The following is a 17647-nucleotide window of genomic DNA, read 5'->3' as shown; positions in this document are numbered from 1 at the left end:
GACAGCGTCACCGTGATGGAGAGACACTCTTTCGTACGATTTTAACGACGATACAAGTAATTCTCCGGTACGTAGTGCTTGTTCCGTGGCGACCGGAATATAACTTAGACTTCCACGAAGTATACACGTTCGACATCCCGTTGACCGCGGATTCGTTACCGGACCCGAGGCCATTATCATAGCGCCGCGAGCATCTAACATTGTGATTAATTACCAACGCTGTAATACCACTCACTTGTGCCAATAAACTCTACCATTGTTACACCGCATCAATGGCCAATATCAACGAAGATTCATCGAACACCTCTACCCCCAATCCTACCGCTACCCCGACATATATGTATATTAAAGATACAAATACAATATGGACAAGTACTATAAGGTAAGTAAACTTACGGCTCAGGGGGTTTCGGAGCTTCCAGGCCCCGTCGGGGATTCGAGTAGCGTCCCAGGCTCGACCTGACGGTCACCCAGCGACTGGACGAATGGCGAGGGGAAGGTCGATCCCAGGGCCTCCCCTCGTTCGGTAAACACGACCGGGGACCAAGAAACACCTGCAGTTGTCACAGAGGAAAAGATGTGCAAGAAAAGCACAAGAAGATACCTCGAATTTGATGAAGACATCGCGGGAATCATCGAGGATGTCGAGATGCCAATGGAGGCACTCAAGGAAAAGACACCACCCACCGAAAAGGCGACCCGAATCGCCAAGGAAAAAATCTTGAAAGGTGACAAGATCACCAGATATATGAGAAAGTCCCCAGTGGAGGGGAGCGCGTGCAAGACAACGAGAAGCCTGGCCAGGAGCCAGCCGATGGCAACGAGGGACGAAGCGGCCAGCACCTCGGAGCTAGACACACCGGCGGAAATGTCGGACAGCGGCAGCGAAGCGGCGGCACCAAGGGAATGTCTCAGGAGGAAGGCCATGGCGAACAGAGCAACGGCCGAGACCAAATGCAATGACGAGGACAGTATCGTCATCAAAATGAGAGAATGCAAGGCGATGACGGAAATCATCACAGAAGTCCTCCGCGAAATCCAATGCATAGGTAGCAGACACCACCTCATGAGCAAAAAGGATACCGACATCAAGAAAAGGAGGGACGCTATCAGTAAAAAAGCGATCAAGCTCCACTCGATGTTGGACGAGATGAGGCTCAAGAGGAACGCTAGACAGCCACGGCCACCAGGATGACCACCCCTCCGGGGAGGAGTGAGGAGAAGGAAGGAAAAAGGTAGGAGATATCGCCCGTCGAGGGGAAGGGCGACACCAAGAGAAAGAGACCAACGACCGTGGAGGCCTCCTACGCAGGAGCCTGTGCCGGCAACAGCTCGGCAAAAGCGACTACGGACTGCACGGACAGCGATGTAAAGGAAGACTGGATCCCTGTCCGCGGAAGGAGAGGAAAAAGAACGGACACCCCGACGGTGGTCAGGAAGGCGAACGAAGGAAGGGCGGCATTGGACAAGCCAAAGAGGCCGGAGGGACCGATGAGGATACGTAACAGACCCGAAGCCATCCTCGTCAAAGTAGGGCAAGACAAGGAGTGGATCCAGGTCTACAAAGACTTGATGGGGGTAAGGGAGACCCTAAAAGAGAGCTGTGGAATTAGGAGGACCAGAACAGGTGACATTCTGATCGAGCTGAAAGCAGGTAGTAACGCCAAAAAGACTGCGGCGGATATGAACACGGCGCTAAGAGGCAAGGTGAGAGCGCTACCAATGCGCGACAAGACATCCGTAGAGATCAGGGATATAGACCCGCTCGTAGGCAAGGAAGAACTAGCCAGGGAGATAGTAATGCAACTGGGCATAAGCGACATCACCGAGGTTGAAGTAAAGACCCTAAAAATGGCGCCGTGGGGCACCCAATCGGCAATAGTGACGATGCCGAAAGCCTATCTGGCCAAAGAGGGGGCGAGCCGGAAGATCAGAACCGGCTTGACGATAGCCTCGATAAAGGCACTACCCAATGTGGTAAAGTGCTTCAGATGTCACATGTTCGGGCATATCGCGAACAAATGCACGGCGATAAGCCCTGGAAAGGAGATTTGCAGGAAGTGCGGAGCCAAAGACCACACGATAGCTGCCTGCGTCAACGCACCCTGCTGCTCCATCTGCAGCAAGGGGAAAGGAGTGAAATTTGACCACGTAACCGGATCCCTGGCTTGTCCAGAATATAGAACGCGGTTGAAAGCGTATAAATGAGGATACTGCAGATAAACCTCAACAGATGCAAGCTGGCGCAGGATATGATGCACCAATGCGCGATCGAACTTAGGCCGGATATAATAATAATTTCCGAGCCGAACAGGCAGCTACCGCACTGGTTTAATGACACCAAAGGAGACGCCTCGATATGGGTCACACTCCTCAACGGCAAACTGCCTGATGAAACAACAGAGGTCAAGAGCGACGGGATAGTGGGCGTCCGCGTCGGCGACGTCATCTGCTTCAGCGGATACTGTTCGCCCAACATAAATATGCTAGCATACTCCGAATACATAGACACGCTGTCGACTATGACGAAGAGCGCTGCTAGAAGACACGACAAGGTCGTCGTGGCCGGAGACTTCAACGCAAAGTCAACCTGTTGGGGAGGATCGACCACAGACAAGAGAGGGAGAGTCTTAATGGAGGCACTAAGCAGCCACCGGGTGTTTCCACTGAGGCTCAAGGAAAAGTATACCTTCTTCATGAACGGGAAGACGAGCTTCCCCGACATAATAAGCGTATCCAATAAGGTCAGCGAGATACACGCCGGAAGCGCGGTCTTGGACAAATACTCGGCCTCGGACCATCTGTACGTGCTCCACAGGTTTAAGGCGAGGAAGACCCGAACCGTATCGAAGTTCTACAGGTACGTGACCAAGGACATATCGCCGGAGGAGTTCCTGAGCAGATTCGACGACACACTGAAGAAGGAAGACCTCAACGCGGCTATCGGAAAGGATGGGGCCGAGCCCCTGCAAAAGAGCATCGAAGGTACGTGCGAAGGGATGCTAAGAAAGTCGAACTGTGCGGCGACCCGCAAGTACGCGAACTACTGGTGGAACCCGATGATCGCGGAACTGAGAGCGCAGGCGCACAAAGCGCTCAGGAAGGTGACGAGAGAAAGGAAGAAGAACGTCGGCAACACCTAGCCCCTCGTCAACGCCTACAAGGAGATCCGAAGGCAGTTAAAAAAGGAGATCGCCCGCAATAAAAAAACAGCTTGGGCAGAATACTGCAAGATACTGGAGAGCGACCCTTGGGGCAAACCCTATCGCACGGTCATGAAGATATGTAAAAGCAAGGGACCAACCAACGACATGCCGATCGACATGGTGAAGGCAGTCCTACAGAGGCTATTCACCTTGGGACACGGACCCCCCCCCCCATTATGAGGGCCGCGAAGAGGCAGAGACCGAAGAAGAAGGAGATATTAGCCTCAGCGTCGCCATCGGCGAAGGCGATGTCGTCGATGCCGCCGGAAGAATGAACACCAAGAAGGCTGCAGGAGTCGATGGCGTGCCGGGCGAGATCGCGAAGCTGGTAGCGAGTCGCAGGAGCGAACTCGTGACAAGGGCGTTCAACGGCATCACTGAATCAGGAAGGATCCCAGTCTGCTGGAAGACGGCCAGAGTAATACTGCTAAGGAAACCGGGTAAGGATCCCAGTCTCCCTAACGCGTACCGGCCGATAACCATACTCCCAACCATGAGCAAGATCTGGGAAAAATGCTTTAAGAAGATCATCGAGAGATGCATCGGAATGGACCCGTTCCATCGGAGGCAATATGGCTTCAGAAAGAAGAGGAGTACGGTAGATGCCATCACGCAGGTGATAAAAGTTTGCCAACATCTGCAAACAGAAGAAGGTAATTTGCGTGATGATCACCCTGGATATTAGCAATGCCTTCAATTCGCTCAGCTGGAAGAGCATATACGAGGAATTTGACAAGAGGAAGCTGCCATGGAAGGTCAAAAGGCTAATCGGCAGTTACCTATCCGGAAAGAGGATCATCGTGAGCAACCAGCACGGCACGGTGGAGCACGAGGTGGCGGCGGGAGTTCCGCAGGGATCCATCCTCGGACCATTCCTGTGGATCTTGGTATACGACCGGTTGCTCGAGAGACTCGACAACATGCCAATGGTCAGAGCAACCTCCTTCGCGGATGAGCTGGCCATCACATGTTCCGTCGGGAGGAACGAAGAGGCCACCGCCAAGGTCAACACGATGCTAAGGATCGCCAACGATTGGTGCACGAGTGTCGGGCTCACCCTGGCGAGAGAAAAGACGGAGGTCATGCTCATCACAAGCTTGCGAGTGCCGAGAGTGGTGAAACTCAGGTTGGGCTCCTCGGACATCGAAACGGTCGATCGCATCAGGTATCTCGGAGTCGTCATCGACTCCAGTCGGAGGTTCGGTGCGCATATCGAGATGGTGTGTAATAGAGCCGACAAGTTAATAGGAGCCTTCAGGGGAATTCTACCCAACATCAACGGGCCGACCAGCTTGGCTCGTAGGCTCTACTACAATGTGTGGGAGTCCATCGTAACTTACGGAGCACCGGTGTGGGCTAGAGCAGCGAATACCGATAAGAACAGGAAAAAGTTGAAACGAGCACAACGAACGGCCCTGTGCATAACAACGACGGCATACCGTACCGTCTCCCACGCGGCACAAAATATCACAAAGAAGCCAATACCGAGTGCGCTGCTATTTACCAAAAAGAAGATGGACATCGATCACCACATCATGCAGCTGCTAACCGGGCATGGGAGCTTCGGTGTCTATAGGAAAAGGATTGGCAGGGACAGCGACAGCAACTGTCTCGACTGTGGAGACCCGAACGGCGGTGCAGAGCACGCCCTCTTCGCGTGCCCGAAGTGGACGGACAGAAGGATCGAGCTGGAGAACGCTCTGGGCGGGAAGATAGACGTGGGCAATCTGATCGCCACGTTGACCGCCAAGAACGAGAGCTGGAATAAATTCAGGCAATTCTGCAAGACCGTCATGTGCCACAGGAGGGTGACAGCGAGGGCCTGGGAAGAGGCAAGGAGGAGAACGAGCGAAACAACAACTACGCGGAGCAATGAGGGCAAGAACACGAAACAACGAAAAACCGCAGAAGGAGACCAGCCCAGTATTCTGAACTGGCTGAGAGGACGACATGAGCAGTAACTGCCCGAAGAAGTAGATACAACGGGGCACGAAAGGACAACCCTGATGACTGCCGACAGGTTTTACCGGGGTTGTCTGCCCTCTAAGCGGAGGAAGAAGGAGGAGGGGTTTTTAGTGGGTATGGCAACGACATCCGACCGACTCCCACATAACCCAGTGATGCGGGTCACTGGGCATGCGTAATAGCATTTTCCCCTCCCCACGCAAAAAAAAAGTCATACGAGTAGCATTGAATCGGTGGAAATATCGAATTTCGAAAGTTTGATTCGAGTCCAAGATACGAGATTCCAAAGAGAAAGTTCGCCCTCAGGTCGACGATATCGATTTAATATTACATGCGATTTATTTTCGTTCGCTGAATCAGTGAACTTCTACATTTCACGCGGTTCATCGGGTCGAATGATTTTTCTGCATACAAAGGGCCGGAAAATTTGAAACATACTGTAGCCTAAACCGGTCGCCGGATTAAACTCGACGAAGCTTCGAATCGAGAAAAACGTGCAATCGTAATCTGGCTTTTACGAAAATGGACACAACGACGTTACCGGACAAATAACGAAATTCTTGTCCATTATTGAAATTCTATTGAAATTCTATTAAATCGCCAACTACGTTCTTATTGAAATTTTCATTTATTTCTTTTTAAACGCACGATCGAATTTATCGCACGCGTACTCTTCTGATTATATTCTATCGTTGATATTATTACGACGAACATTGTACATAAAAATTTAGAAAGTTACTATGCACAATATTTGATTTTTCCTCAATTTTACTTTAACGAATTTCGAGTTTTAGTTTACGTTACTTAGAAAGTTCGAATTTTCTCCGTTTATGGCAATACGAAACTATTAGGTCGTCCGAAAAGTTTCTTTCGTTCTATAAGGAAATAATGGATGCACATTTTCCGTTTTATATTATTTTATCGAATTACCTATGATCCGTTTTGTTTTATCAAACTAAAGATCACAATGTTCGACAGATTAGGTTTTATGTTTGTATAAAGATGCGTCGTTGAAAAAGACGTCTCTTTGAAAGAAAGACACTTTCCGGACAACCCAACATACAGGGTGGTTGGTAACTGGTGGTACAAGCGGGAAGGGGGTGATTCTACGCGAAAAAAGAAGTCGAAAATATAGAATAAAAATTTTTCGTTCGAGGTTTTATTTTCGAGCAATTGAAAGAAAAGATTATTGTAGCCTTTCATACTTTAAAACAAACGAATGCGTTAGAAAGTGTTCATAGAAATTTAATTAGAAGAGCAGAAGTATGTGTTGGACAGAATGGGCAACACTTTCGGCAATTTTTGTAATAATAAACTTTATGATTACTTCATGTTATTTCATTATGTATTCCTAATTTTCCGTTGCGGCAAAAACAAACTTAAACTGCGATAATATCCATCGAGACAACGATGTACAGTGAGGTCCGTTATAACGAGACGTGATAAAGTGCACGCGTACCGAGCGAAAATTCAAAGTCGATTTTCTCGAAAACGAAGCCTCAAACGAAAAATTTTTATTCTATATTTTCGACTTCTTTTTCGCGTAGAATCACCCCCTTTCCGTTTGTACCACCAGTTACCAACCAACCTGTATAATATTACTGGAAACATTGTACTCGGACACAAGGTTTAATACGATGCTTTAAATAATAGAAGCTTCAGATGGAACGATAATATTGGGTTGGCAACTAAGTGATTGCGGATTTTGTCAGTGCCACCTAATGATAAAATCCGCAACCACTTAGTTGCCAACCCAATATAAAATATTAGGAGGAAAAAGTCCGAAATAGTAAAAGTTCGTGGTCGACTAAGTGCAGACCAGCATTTTCATGGCGATAAATTAAGTTGAAGCACAATATCATTAATTCTCGATGCTGCAGCGCTCGCCAAGTTTTATACCCCAATTTCGTCCTCGTTTCGACAAATGAAAATACTCCTGATGCTTGAAGAAAATTTCGAACTTTTAACGTTCGAAGAAAGAAACTTGCATATAAAGTAACGGTTCTCTCATATTTTCCTCAAACTCGAGAAAGTTTGTTAACGAAAGGAAGATACGACCGAGTGGAAACTGTGGACAGAATGAAAAATATCTAAACACCCAGAATAACAATCAATTACGAAATTACGAAGAAAAAGTCACACAAATATAAGTCGTGTAATAAATAAATTTCGTAAAACATCGATAAACATTGCTTTGTTTGCTGTTAGTTTGTTATCAACTAAACTGTACATGTAAATGATACTATATCGCGTTAATTTGAATCCAAATTTTGTGGATTCGATCAATGATATAACTGGTATAAAATTGGGGAAATGTTTTTTGATAGGAAGCGTAGGTTTTACGGTTGAACTCGTAGATGGTGGAGCAACTTTCGAAGCTCGTGTTCGTGGAATTGCATATTCGATAATTTATTCAACACACATTCGACCAAAAAACTGAATCGCATTATATTTTCTGTATTATATTTCGATCGTTATCGGGGAATACCGGACACACGCAGTAAAACATCCACTCAATTTGCAAGCATACAAAATTGCGCAAACAATTCGGGCATAGCCGATATATCGGTGAAAATAATCAACTGAGTTTATAAAAAGGAATACGTTGTACAGGGAATAACCGATATAACAAAGGAACAAATCAAATTTTTCAGTTTTACTGACAAAGCGAACGTATCACTAAATAACATTCTTAGCGCTTCTTACTAAAATTTGGAATTTTTATGGTAAATGGTAATGTTTTATATTATACGACAGATGAAACACACCGAGATTAACATTTTTCTCGACCTGTTTAATTCATGAAACGCGGTTAACTGTTTAAAAACGCTATCGACGATAGCTTTTCGAAAGATGTATAAATAAAACGAGGAGATAGAGCGAAATGAAATAACAACGAGTCGTTCGATTTCTCGTTATGTCGTGTTGTTAAGAAGCAACAGAAATGAAATTTCAATTTTCCATTAGAATCGACGGAAGGATCAAACGACGATACGGTAAGAGAAATCGCATGATTCCACTCAAGTGGCACCGTTTTGTCAACGCAGGCTAACGCGTGACCTTCGTTTCGATCAACATGGTTCAACATGGATCATACCGCCTGTGCTGTCAGATGTTCAGCCAAATGGTGTTTGCATTTGTCGTAGATAAAACGCTTGGAAAACTCGTCGCGCGCTAGTGCGCTTCTCCGTTTTCGCATGAAATCTCCGACTTTTTTCTACTTTCCTAGTTTCCTATTTTTTCTTTTTATCCGTTCTATACGATTCGCCTCTGAAAGGTTATTCTTGCTGTACCGCTACTATTAGGTTGTCCGAAAAGTTTCTCTCGTTTTATGAGGAAACAATAGACGCACGTTCTTTCTTTTATATTATTTTGTCGAATTACGTACGATCCGTTTTGTTCTGTTGAGATAAACACCGCGATATTTCACAGACTTACTTTCACGTTTGTACGAAGGTGCACTGTTGTAAAAAATTCTTTTTGCGAAAGAAAGACACTTTTCGGGCAACTTAATACGTTGTGTTCGTTTTATAAAGAAATAATAGACGCGCGATGTCCTTTCTTTTATATTAGTTTATCGAATTATGCACGAACATAATAATAGAGATATAAGGAAATGGATCGCACCTAATTCGATAAAATGATATAAAACAGAAATTGTTGCTCATCTATTATCATTTTATGAAACGAAAGAAACTTCTCGGACAACCTAGTACATCGAACGACTACCGTTGAATAAATTCTCTAAAAACGAAAATGTTTTTAATCGAATTAAACGATCGAGATGGCTGTAATACTTTTGTAGGATTTTACGAATACTTACCGAGCGTTGAAAGTTCGATGTGCTCAAATACTTATAAGCGATTTTTCTTTCTCGAGACGATTCCCTTTCGTTCGCGAACAACCTAAAAATGGAAAAAATATCGTTAACGGGTGTGTTCGTGGTAATCGTAACAACGTCGTTAACCGATTTATCGATGAATCGTTACGTGTGCTTTACGTTCTTTGCGAGATTCCACGACAAATATCGTTACGCGCGAGTTAATCGAGTAAACGACGTTTAAAACGGTTTAAAGTTATTCCCGATATCGCAACTATAAATAGGGAAATGATACAAAGAACAGTGTTTTAAACCTTTGAGTGCTGTGTGCGCATATAGGTGTCTGGCGAAAGCTATCGGTGTGGACTAAGGACATATATATGCGTTTTCTGTAAGTGCTCGGCATGGACTAAGGACGCATGTATGGGTTTTTCAATTTTTCCGAACACCTATGCAGAAGTAATACTATTACGTTTGCGTGAAATAAATATAAATGCATTCCTTACGGCAGTAAACAAATGCCAATAGTACCTCGTTATTGTTGAAGTGGTCACCACTTGTAAGAAAACTCTACATCTGGTTTTTTTAGTTTTCCCAAGCACTGAATTTTTCACACACAACTAAATTATTAACTCGTGTTATATTTATAAGGTTCAATAATGCGATAATTCAGGGATCGATTCTGAAGTCTGAAAATCGAGTTTTTTTTTATTATGAAATGATTTGATAAAATATAAAAATGAACAACAATTAATATGCGTCTATAACAATCAATAACGATGATTATCTAAACGGGAAATTATAAGTCTTTGGTGCAATGTTTACCTGAACGTCCTGAGCTACCGATCTTTCTTCTTCAGTCTTTAAATCTTAAATCTTCAGTCTTCACAATCTCAAACAACTATTCTATAACCTTGTCTGTCTCTCTAATGTAACTCTCTGTCCACCCGTCTGGGGAACACGTGCTTCTTCAACTGCTCGTCCATGCAATAAAGGAAGATCGGAAGATCTTGTATCTTTGAATCTATCAGATTTGTTTTTACATACAAAAGAAAATTAATAAAAATGTGACTTATTTTTATTCATTCTTTTGTACTGTTCGATCGTTCTCCACTATGATACGGTTTCAACGAAGAAACGTTTTATTTATGTTCAAGTGAGAGTTTTCTAAATCAAGATGAGAAGACAATGGTACAGCCCGAATGTGAATGTGGCAAACTATGGCGAGCCTCAAATCGTCATAGAGGAAAGCACATCGGGCGAAGAGGAAGAGGAAGGGCGAAGGAACGAGTCGCCTCCGCGTTGCATGGATCCCGATTCGACACCCTTAAATCCTCATCTATGGTCTCTCTGGCGAGAGGTCAGGAAACGCTCTCTACCGACTCCGCAATGTACTTCCGGGATAACCGCTTCACAGATACTGTCTGATGGTCATATGTAGAAGAACATACTTGCTTATGGGCCACATCCCCTTTCTTGATAATGTATTTTTAGTGTATCCTGTTAGCTTAACAAAACATAACGTTGTCCAACGTTTGCATAATATATTTAAATATATTCCTATTAGGTCATTTGTTGTCTGTATATTTTATACTGTCTATCTTCTCCCCTTTCGCGTTCTCGGTCATGACGACACGTAGGTTAACTCTCAGCGGCATGACGTGGCGAAAATCGATTTATAAGGTTCAATAATGGGATAATTCAGGGATCGATTCTGAAGTCTGAAAATCGAGTTTTTTTTATTATGAAATGATTTGATAAAATGAAAAAATGAACAACAATTAATATGCGTCTATAACAATCAATAACGATGATTATCTAAACGGGAAATTATAAGTCTTTGGTGCAATGTTTACCTGAACGTCCTGAGCTACCGATCTTTCTTCTTCAGTCTTTAAATCTTAAATCTTCAGTCTTTACAATCTTAAACAACTATTCTATAGCCTGGTCTGTCTCTCTAATGTAACTCTCTGTCCGTCCGTCTGGGGAACATGTACTTCTTCAACTGCTCGTCCGTATCGATCTCTCCGTTAAGCACAGCCTGTCGTGCTACCCGTAAAACAAAAAGAATCCCTATCCTACACGAACTCTAGGGATTTTACATATTTACTAAATTTAGTTTTCTAGTTTATTACCCAAATTCTAGTTAACTGTAAATTTCAATGTTTATAATAAATAATTAAAAATAACTAAAATATAACGCTCTTGAATCATTTAATCTCTTTCATTTTAATCATTTAAACTACTATAACTTATTACGATTTGCGCTTTGAATAGTTAATCAACAGAGTTCAGTCTAACGAAAAAGTATTCCATCCACAGCGATCGTCAGCGCTAGACACGCGCCGTCTTTACGGACGACATAGGCCGTGAGTATTCAGCACTCAAAGGGTTTATCGTCTGTGATAAAGCTTTTAGTTTCGAAAGCTCTGTTAAACTCGTTATGGTAAAATTAATAGACACTATAATCTTAACGAATTATCTTTTGTATTCGTAAGAGGCCCGACGATTTCTTTATTATGGGAAAATAATTTCAGCGATATTTTTCGCTTTTAACGCGTTTGCAGCGCGTACGCGTATATCCTTGCCTGTTGCGCGTTATACGTTTTAACGTATGTGCATAATTTTCTATCTACCAAATACGCGCAGCTTTTAACGAAGCAGAGCGAAACGTTTGTAAAATTGAAATGTTAGAACGATGTTTCCGATAAAATTCTTTGTTCCCGGCAGGTTGAACTGCGAGACCGATGCGTTTAAAAGTGCAATTTTCGAGGAATTAAACGCACGAAATTCTGAATATTAGTTCCTTCGTTATGCCTTTGTCATATTCGTTTCTATCTTTATCATTATTCGACAGGTTATTCGCAACTCGTGCAACGAAATAGGAGGATATCCATACGTTGATCCAAATTTCTACTTTCAATCATATAATTGGCTTTCTTTTGCATAAAACGATATAATCGAAACGTTATCATAGATATAATCTGGTTCTGGAAAAAATCGAAGAACGTCGTGTGAAAATCGATTTTAATTTAAATTGTCTTAAATATCCTTTAACGAATACGTCGTATTCTTTCGTTCTATTACGTTTAAATTAACAGTTATCGTCCTTTATGTCGGCCATTTCCTTCGTTTACGTTCTTTTTCACTTTCTGCCGTAATAGATCAGCCACGGATAGTCCAGTTCGACGAATAGTTTCTCTCGATCGACGTGGAAACCGTCGAAAAGAAAGATTCAGGATATTGTAGCCGTTCGCCGATAAGGAGCGCCATTTACGCCGAAGGAGATCCGTTCTCTTAGAACGTTCATAGAGCTCTGGGTCTTTTCGTTCTATAAGATTAATATAAATCTAGAAATTGTACAGCCCAACTTTAAGTCTATCGCAGCTTCGTTCGAACGACGTTACTTCGTCCTGTACAAATTTCGATTCCTCCGATGAAACGTGTATTCACAGCAAAGTACTTTTTTCTGTAATCTTATTATGGCTTGCGAAAGTGTTCGAATAATCTTGATCGTTCCGAGGTGACGCGTATCACACGAACAATAGAAAACTCGGAAAATACCGAAAGGTCGGATGATACCGGCGTTCGTACGGTAAAATCGTAAAATTGATTTCGATAACTTAACATCGTACTTGCGTTTCAGTTTAGTTGACTATTTGATCGATTAAAAGTTCAATTAATCTATTTACTTTGTTCGCGCGGTGCCGGCGTTAAAATTTCGAAAAAAAAAACGCGCAGTTAGGAGAAAGCTGGAAACACATCGTATAATACGAGACTCGGATAGCCGAAACTTCACCGAGCTGGCGGAAATTTTGCGTAGGATCGCGTATTATGCCAAACATTTTGAAATCCCGTTAACGCTGTAACGAGACACGACTATCATGATTATGTTCGTTACATCAGTTGCGACTCTGCAATTTTTGTACTTTCGAGTCTGTCCCTATTTTAACGATAATAAAACATATTTGTAACGTTGGGAGAAGATTTTTAATCAAGAAAATTGAAACGAAAATGTGCGATCTTTTTTCATTTTCTTCAAAACGAAGGTATCCTCTAACGTTGTAAGAACGTAATTGGGTCGACCCATACATAACTCGAGCTAAAATGATCGAAAGGGCGTAGCAGGCTTTTTTTTTATTTATTACAAGCGTACAGTTTTGTCAGGTTCAGCCAAATATTAGGTTGCCCCAAAAGTGTCTTTCCTCTACGAATATGTCTTTTACGACAATGCATCTTTATACAAACACGACAGCTAATCTGTCAAATGTCGTGGTCTTTACCTTAATAGAACAAAATGGAACGTACGTAGTTCGATAAAATAAAGGAAACAAGAAACGTCGTGCGTCTATTATTTTCTTATAAAACGAAAGACTCTTTTGTTGTACAACCTGATATTTGAACTGTCGATAATTTTCGAGAAAGGTCCTGTAACTTCCATATACATTTTCCGATCCATTTCAAATTTTTCCAATACAATTGTTGGGAATATGATACATTTACACTGTACATGTGAATGTGTGTGTAAGCATCAGAGGACGTCCGGGTCTTGGTTGAGACAAAAGACAAGAGCCAGTCGTTAGAAGTATCTGGAAGAGTCGGTTGACAGCAAGCGTGCGTGCGAGTAGGTTTTTGAGGTCTTAAGAGTATAAGATATATGTATAACAGTTGTGTGCTAAATAAAGGGAATTATTTGTATTTCCGAATCCATTTTATATCTTTTTAGCATAATATATTTAAAGAAAAAGATTGATCGTACCTTCTGATCTGAAAAAATAGCTCTGTTTATTATACATTGTACATTATACATATGTATGGGAATTAACTAGTGTCTATATAGTTTCACACTGACAAAATAGTTTCGAGTTACTTGAAAATAGTTGCTTGATTCAAGCAACTGTACGCGTTAACAAAATAGTTCCAACTTACTTGAAAATAGTTGCTTGATTCAAGCAACTGTACGCGTTAACAAAATAGCTTCGAGTTATTTGAAAATACTTGCTTCACTCAACTGCACACATTAATAAAATAGTTTCAAGTTACTTGAAAATAGTTGCTTGATTGAGGTAACTTGACCAATCTGAATCATCATAAAAACTTGGAAGGATATTTCAGACAAAATTACAGGTTCACATTGGCAAAATGATTTTAACTTACTTGAAAATAGTTGCTTGATTTAAGCAACTGTACACGTTAACAAAATAGTTTCAAGTAACTTGAAAATAGTTGTTTGATTCAGGTAACTTGACCAGTCTGAATCATCATAAAAACTTGGAAGGATATTTCAAGCAAAATTACAGATTCACATTGGTAAAATAATAGGTTCACATAAAAAAATGGTTTCGAATTACTTGAATTCAAATCGTTTTCATCTTTATCCAAGACTCGCGTAGTCGTCAATCGAGCCATTCGGAAATCACATTGACCAACTCCAAAATTGAAAAGTAGAGAAAAGTAATTACAAGTATCGCAAGTGGTGAGACAATATGCGATAAAAGTGAAAAGATGAGCGTGGCGTCAAGCTCTAAGGAACTAGAGGTTTTGTGAGAATCAATCGTGTACTTGGACGATGAAATTGCGAAATTATGAGATTGTCCAAAGATGAAGTTGGTCAATTTGACTTTCGCCAGGCTCGATCGTCACTACGACAGTTCTCGCGTATCGAAACTATCTTGATGTTTGTGTGGACAGGTGAGACGAATGAGCGATCGTGGCGGAGAAGAATCAGGACTGTTACGCCGCGTAACACATCCGCAGTCCATCCCGCGCGGCGTGACAGCCAACGGTCTACGTGCCGTCCTTCGAACCTTCCATAGGCCTAAGGACCCACCATAAAGTGAAATCCTAACTGCATTGTTCGCACACATGGTTTGAGTCAATCTGTCTGCCAGAAAAGACTTTCTAATTCCAGAAGTGTTTTCAGCTGGTTCTTTAGAAGGGTCCTTGGGTTTATTACGTGCTCTTAAGAATTGCGGAGAAAGCAGGTAGTGGCCTAACGAAAAAGGCGGAGATCTCCCTAACGGAAAATCCGAGTCTCCCCATAAACAATGTCGCCTAGGACCCAAGTTAGTAGGAGGCTTTTTCCTCCTATCTTCCTTCCCAACATTGGTCATAACCAATCAGCATCGCGGATCATTGCCCTCACTTGCCTAACTGAAAATGTAAGCAACGAATCCGCGTTCTTCGGTCAAAGGGCACACCCATACCGAGCTTTCCTCCGCATTCACATTAGAATAAAACTTTAGAGTTTGATCGTCTCTCACGGTGCCTAGAGTTCCTGCATTTCCTACAACTCTCACCGTTCCTACCTCTCTAAGTGTTTGATCGTCTCTCACGGTGTCTAGAGTTCCCATAATCCCTATAGCTATCACCGTTCCTATATCTTTCAGAGTTCCTTCATCATTTCTCAAGGTGCCTACACGGCCTAGAGTCTCCTAAGGCTCTCACATTATCCAGAACTCCGACAGTTCCTATAACTCTCAAGGGCCTAGAGCGCCTAAACGGGAATTTACGACTCCCGTTGACGCGTATTCTAACGACCGCTTCTCCCCGCGATAGCTCGAAAATACAAGGACCATCGCCGAGGGAAGCTACTTTCCTGTCCACCCTCTCTCAAACATCGGCTCCTCAGCTAGGTGGCCGAAGACATTCGGTCGTTACGATTGAAAGAGTGTCACCGACTTTGTTTGGCCGTAATCGTCGCAAATCAATCGCCGGTTTTCCTCTTGGAGGCGTGACCAGAATATTGCCGAATCGTCGAGACCCAGAGTCTAGAATGTCCGCACCACCGAGCGGTAGAGGAAGTACGCACAATCTTCGGTTGGACATTATGGACGACATCGCAGACCTAAAAGCGAGGAAGATAAGATGAGTGTAGAGATGAAAAAATTAAGCAGAGATCAAACTTACGCGCTACACTTGATCTTCATTTTCTTTAAATTTTGATCCAGCTGATAAATCAGTAATTAAACCAAGCGAACTAAGTTTGAAATCAAGCGAATCTGAAATACTATCAGACTGTTGCTACGTGAGAACAATAGCCATCTTGTACTTCGTATTTGCTCGATTCCAAACTCTAATCGATATACCAGCAGAATTTACCAGCAAAATAATTATTCAGAGATTCTGTCGATAAAACAATTGAAGTTTAAAATCGAACGAATCCGAATTACTGCGAGATCGTTGGTGGCTATTGTTCTCGTAGCAACAAACTGATGGTACTTCAGATTCGTTTGATTTCAAACTACAATTGATTTATCAATAGAGTTGTCGAAGAATTATTTTGTCGATATCGGTGTAGAACAATAGCCAACAACGATCTCGCTGTACTTCATATTTCCTCTATTACAAACGTCGATTCATTTACCAGCAGAGCATCTGAAGAATTATTTCACATGGATCATGTAGAAAAAAAAACGAACACGAAAATGGAACTGTAATAACATTTTTTATTCCTTGTTGAGAGCCGTTCTTAAACATTTTGCAGGAATTTTCCCTTCGCAAGAAGATCGAAAAATAACCACTTTTGACGCTCTGTTTTCATCCCATATGAATTTTATCTTTAATATTACCGATTGATAATAATGTCACTGCGATTATGTCCGCAATGATTGCAAATTATCTTCTCCGCGTAGATTATTTTTCTCCGCGTAATTATATCGATAATACAGAATATCAAACAACAATTATTTAATTTCACGTTGTTGTTGACTTTATTAATTTTTACGATAAAGTGCATTCTCTGGAAGAAATTTTACGATTTACGATTTTCTTTTTCATTCCTCCTTTCACCTACGATGGCTCTTAAACAAGAAACGATATCGTAACGAGAAATACAACTTACCTGAGCGTCCACTTTGGTTCCACTAGTGTTGTCCCATACGACTTTGTGTTTGACCTCGCTATTAGGGGACTTTTTACCCAACGTTTCCTTCACCGCCCTCACTACCTTCGATTTATCGAACTTGAGACTTAAACTGGCCGTTACTAAATCTTCCGGCTTCTTCGACATCGGTTGGTGTCTCTTCGTGAACCAATTCGACGGTACCATAAAGGTCGAAATAGCGGCTTTCGAGGATCCGCTAAGCTTACTTTTAGCTCCGTGCAATGTCGACACGTCGAAGCTATTGGAACGGAAGCTCTTCGATCGACTTCCTTTCTGTTCGGTCGTTTTTCCGGGCCAGTTTGATTTGCTATCGTCCCGCGAACTCGGCGCTTCCTCGCCGCATCGGTTGATTTCTGTCGCGGAAGACGCTAACGAGCTTAGGATCGATATCAGATCCGCATTAGAGCAGACAATGCCCGCAGCACCGGAAACGGATGCACTCGCGATTCTTGGCAGTTCCGAGACGCGCTTTCGGAGAGAAGACGTCGGCGAAACCGACGGAGTAGGCATTTCAGAGAATCGTTGTTTCGGCTGTTGAGTGTAACGTTGAGCGGAACTGTTACCCTCCAGCGGCTGTATTTCGTACACTTGCTCCGTCGACGTCCTGTACATCCTTAAGCGCACCTGGCAAACGGATTGCTTTTATTCGAAAGACAGTTTCTTTTTTATCATAATTCGTGCGTTATGATACACGTTTCGATGATTGAGCCGTTAAGCGTGACAAAGCGATGGAATTGTTTTGCACAGAAATTCTGGTTCTAAAATTATGTT

At 42.7% G+C, this 17647-nt stretch overlaps 2 protein-coding genes and 3 long non-coding RNA genes across 5 annotated transcripts in view; 1 reads left to right on the top strand and 4 right to left on the bottom strand.

Moving 5' to 3' along the window:
• Positions 1-17647, bottom strand: part of LOC126926793 (uncharacterized) — a 224593-nt gene that overhangs the window by 12620 nt on the left and 194326 nt on the right. The gene's annotated exons all lie outside the window — the stretch shown is intronic.
• The window catches only part of LOC126926837 (uncharacterized), a 55216-nt gene that overhangs the window by 27971 nt on the left and 9598 nt on the right, over positions 1-17647 (top strand). The gene's annotated exons all lie outside the window — the stretch shown is intronic.
• On the bottom strand, positions 9288-10335 carry LOC126926833 (uncharacterized). Its single transcript, XR_007714912.1, has 3 exons — positions 9817-10335; positions 9523-9680; positions 9288-9440 (listed from the first exon to the last, which is right to left on the bottom strand). It is a non-coding gene; the product is annotated as an uncharacterized LOC126926833 (long non-coding RNA).
• LOC126926852 (uncharacterized) lies at positions 10516-10941 on the bottom strand. Its single transcript, XR_007714947.1, has 2 exons — positions 10848-10941; positions 10516-10712 (listed from the first exon to the last, which is right to left on the bottom strand). It is a non-coding gene; the product is annotated as an uncharacterized LOC126926852 (long non-coding RNA).
• LOC126926792 (uncharacterized) lies at positions 15492-17559 on the bottom strand. Its single transcript, XM_050743137.1, has 2 exons — positions 16835-17559; positions 15492-15838 (listed from the first exon to the last, which is right to left on the bottom strand). The coding sequence occupies exons 1-2, from the start codon at positions 17486-17488 to the stop codon at positions 15698-15700; spliced, it is 795 nt and encodes a 264-aa protein (XP_050599094.1). The 5' UTR covers positions 17489-17559; the 3' UTR covers positions 15492-15697.

Source organism: Bombus affinis, unplaced genomic scaffold, assembly GCF_024516045.1.
Source record: "Bombus affinis isolate iyBomAffi1 unplaced genomic scaffold, iyBomAffi1.2 ctg00000059.1, whole genome shotgun sequence".
In the NCBI taxonomy this organism is placed as follows: Eukaryota; Metazoa; Arthropoda; class Insecta; order Hymenoptera; family Apidae; genus Bombus; species Bombus affinis.
The sequence above is the reverse complement of the archived record's forward strand: the minus strand, read 5'-3'. Positions and strand labels throughout refer to the sequence as shown.

Bases quoted from the DNA above. Each gene is read 5' to 3' on its own strand.
- LOC126926792 (XM_050743137.1), bottom strand. From the start codon at position 17,488: ATGTACAGGACGTCGACGGAGCAAGTGTACGAAATACAGCCGCTGGAG. The intron at 15,839-16,834 runs GTAAGTTGTATT...CCTCGCTTTTAG, and splicing joins GAACCAAAGTGGACGCTCAG to GTCTGCGATGTCGTCCATAA.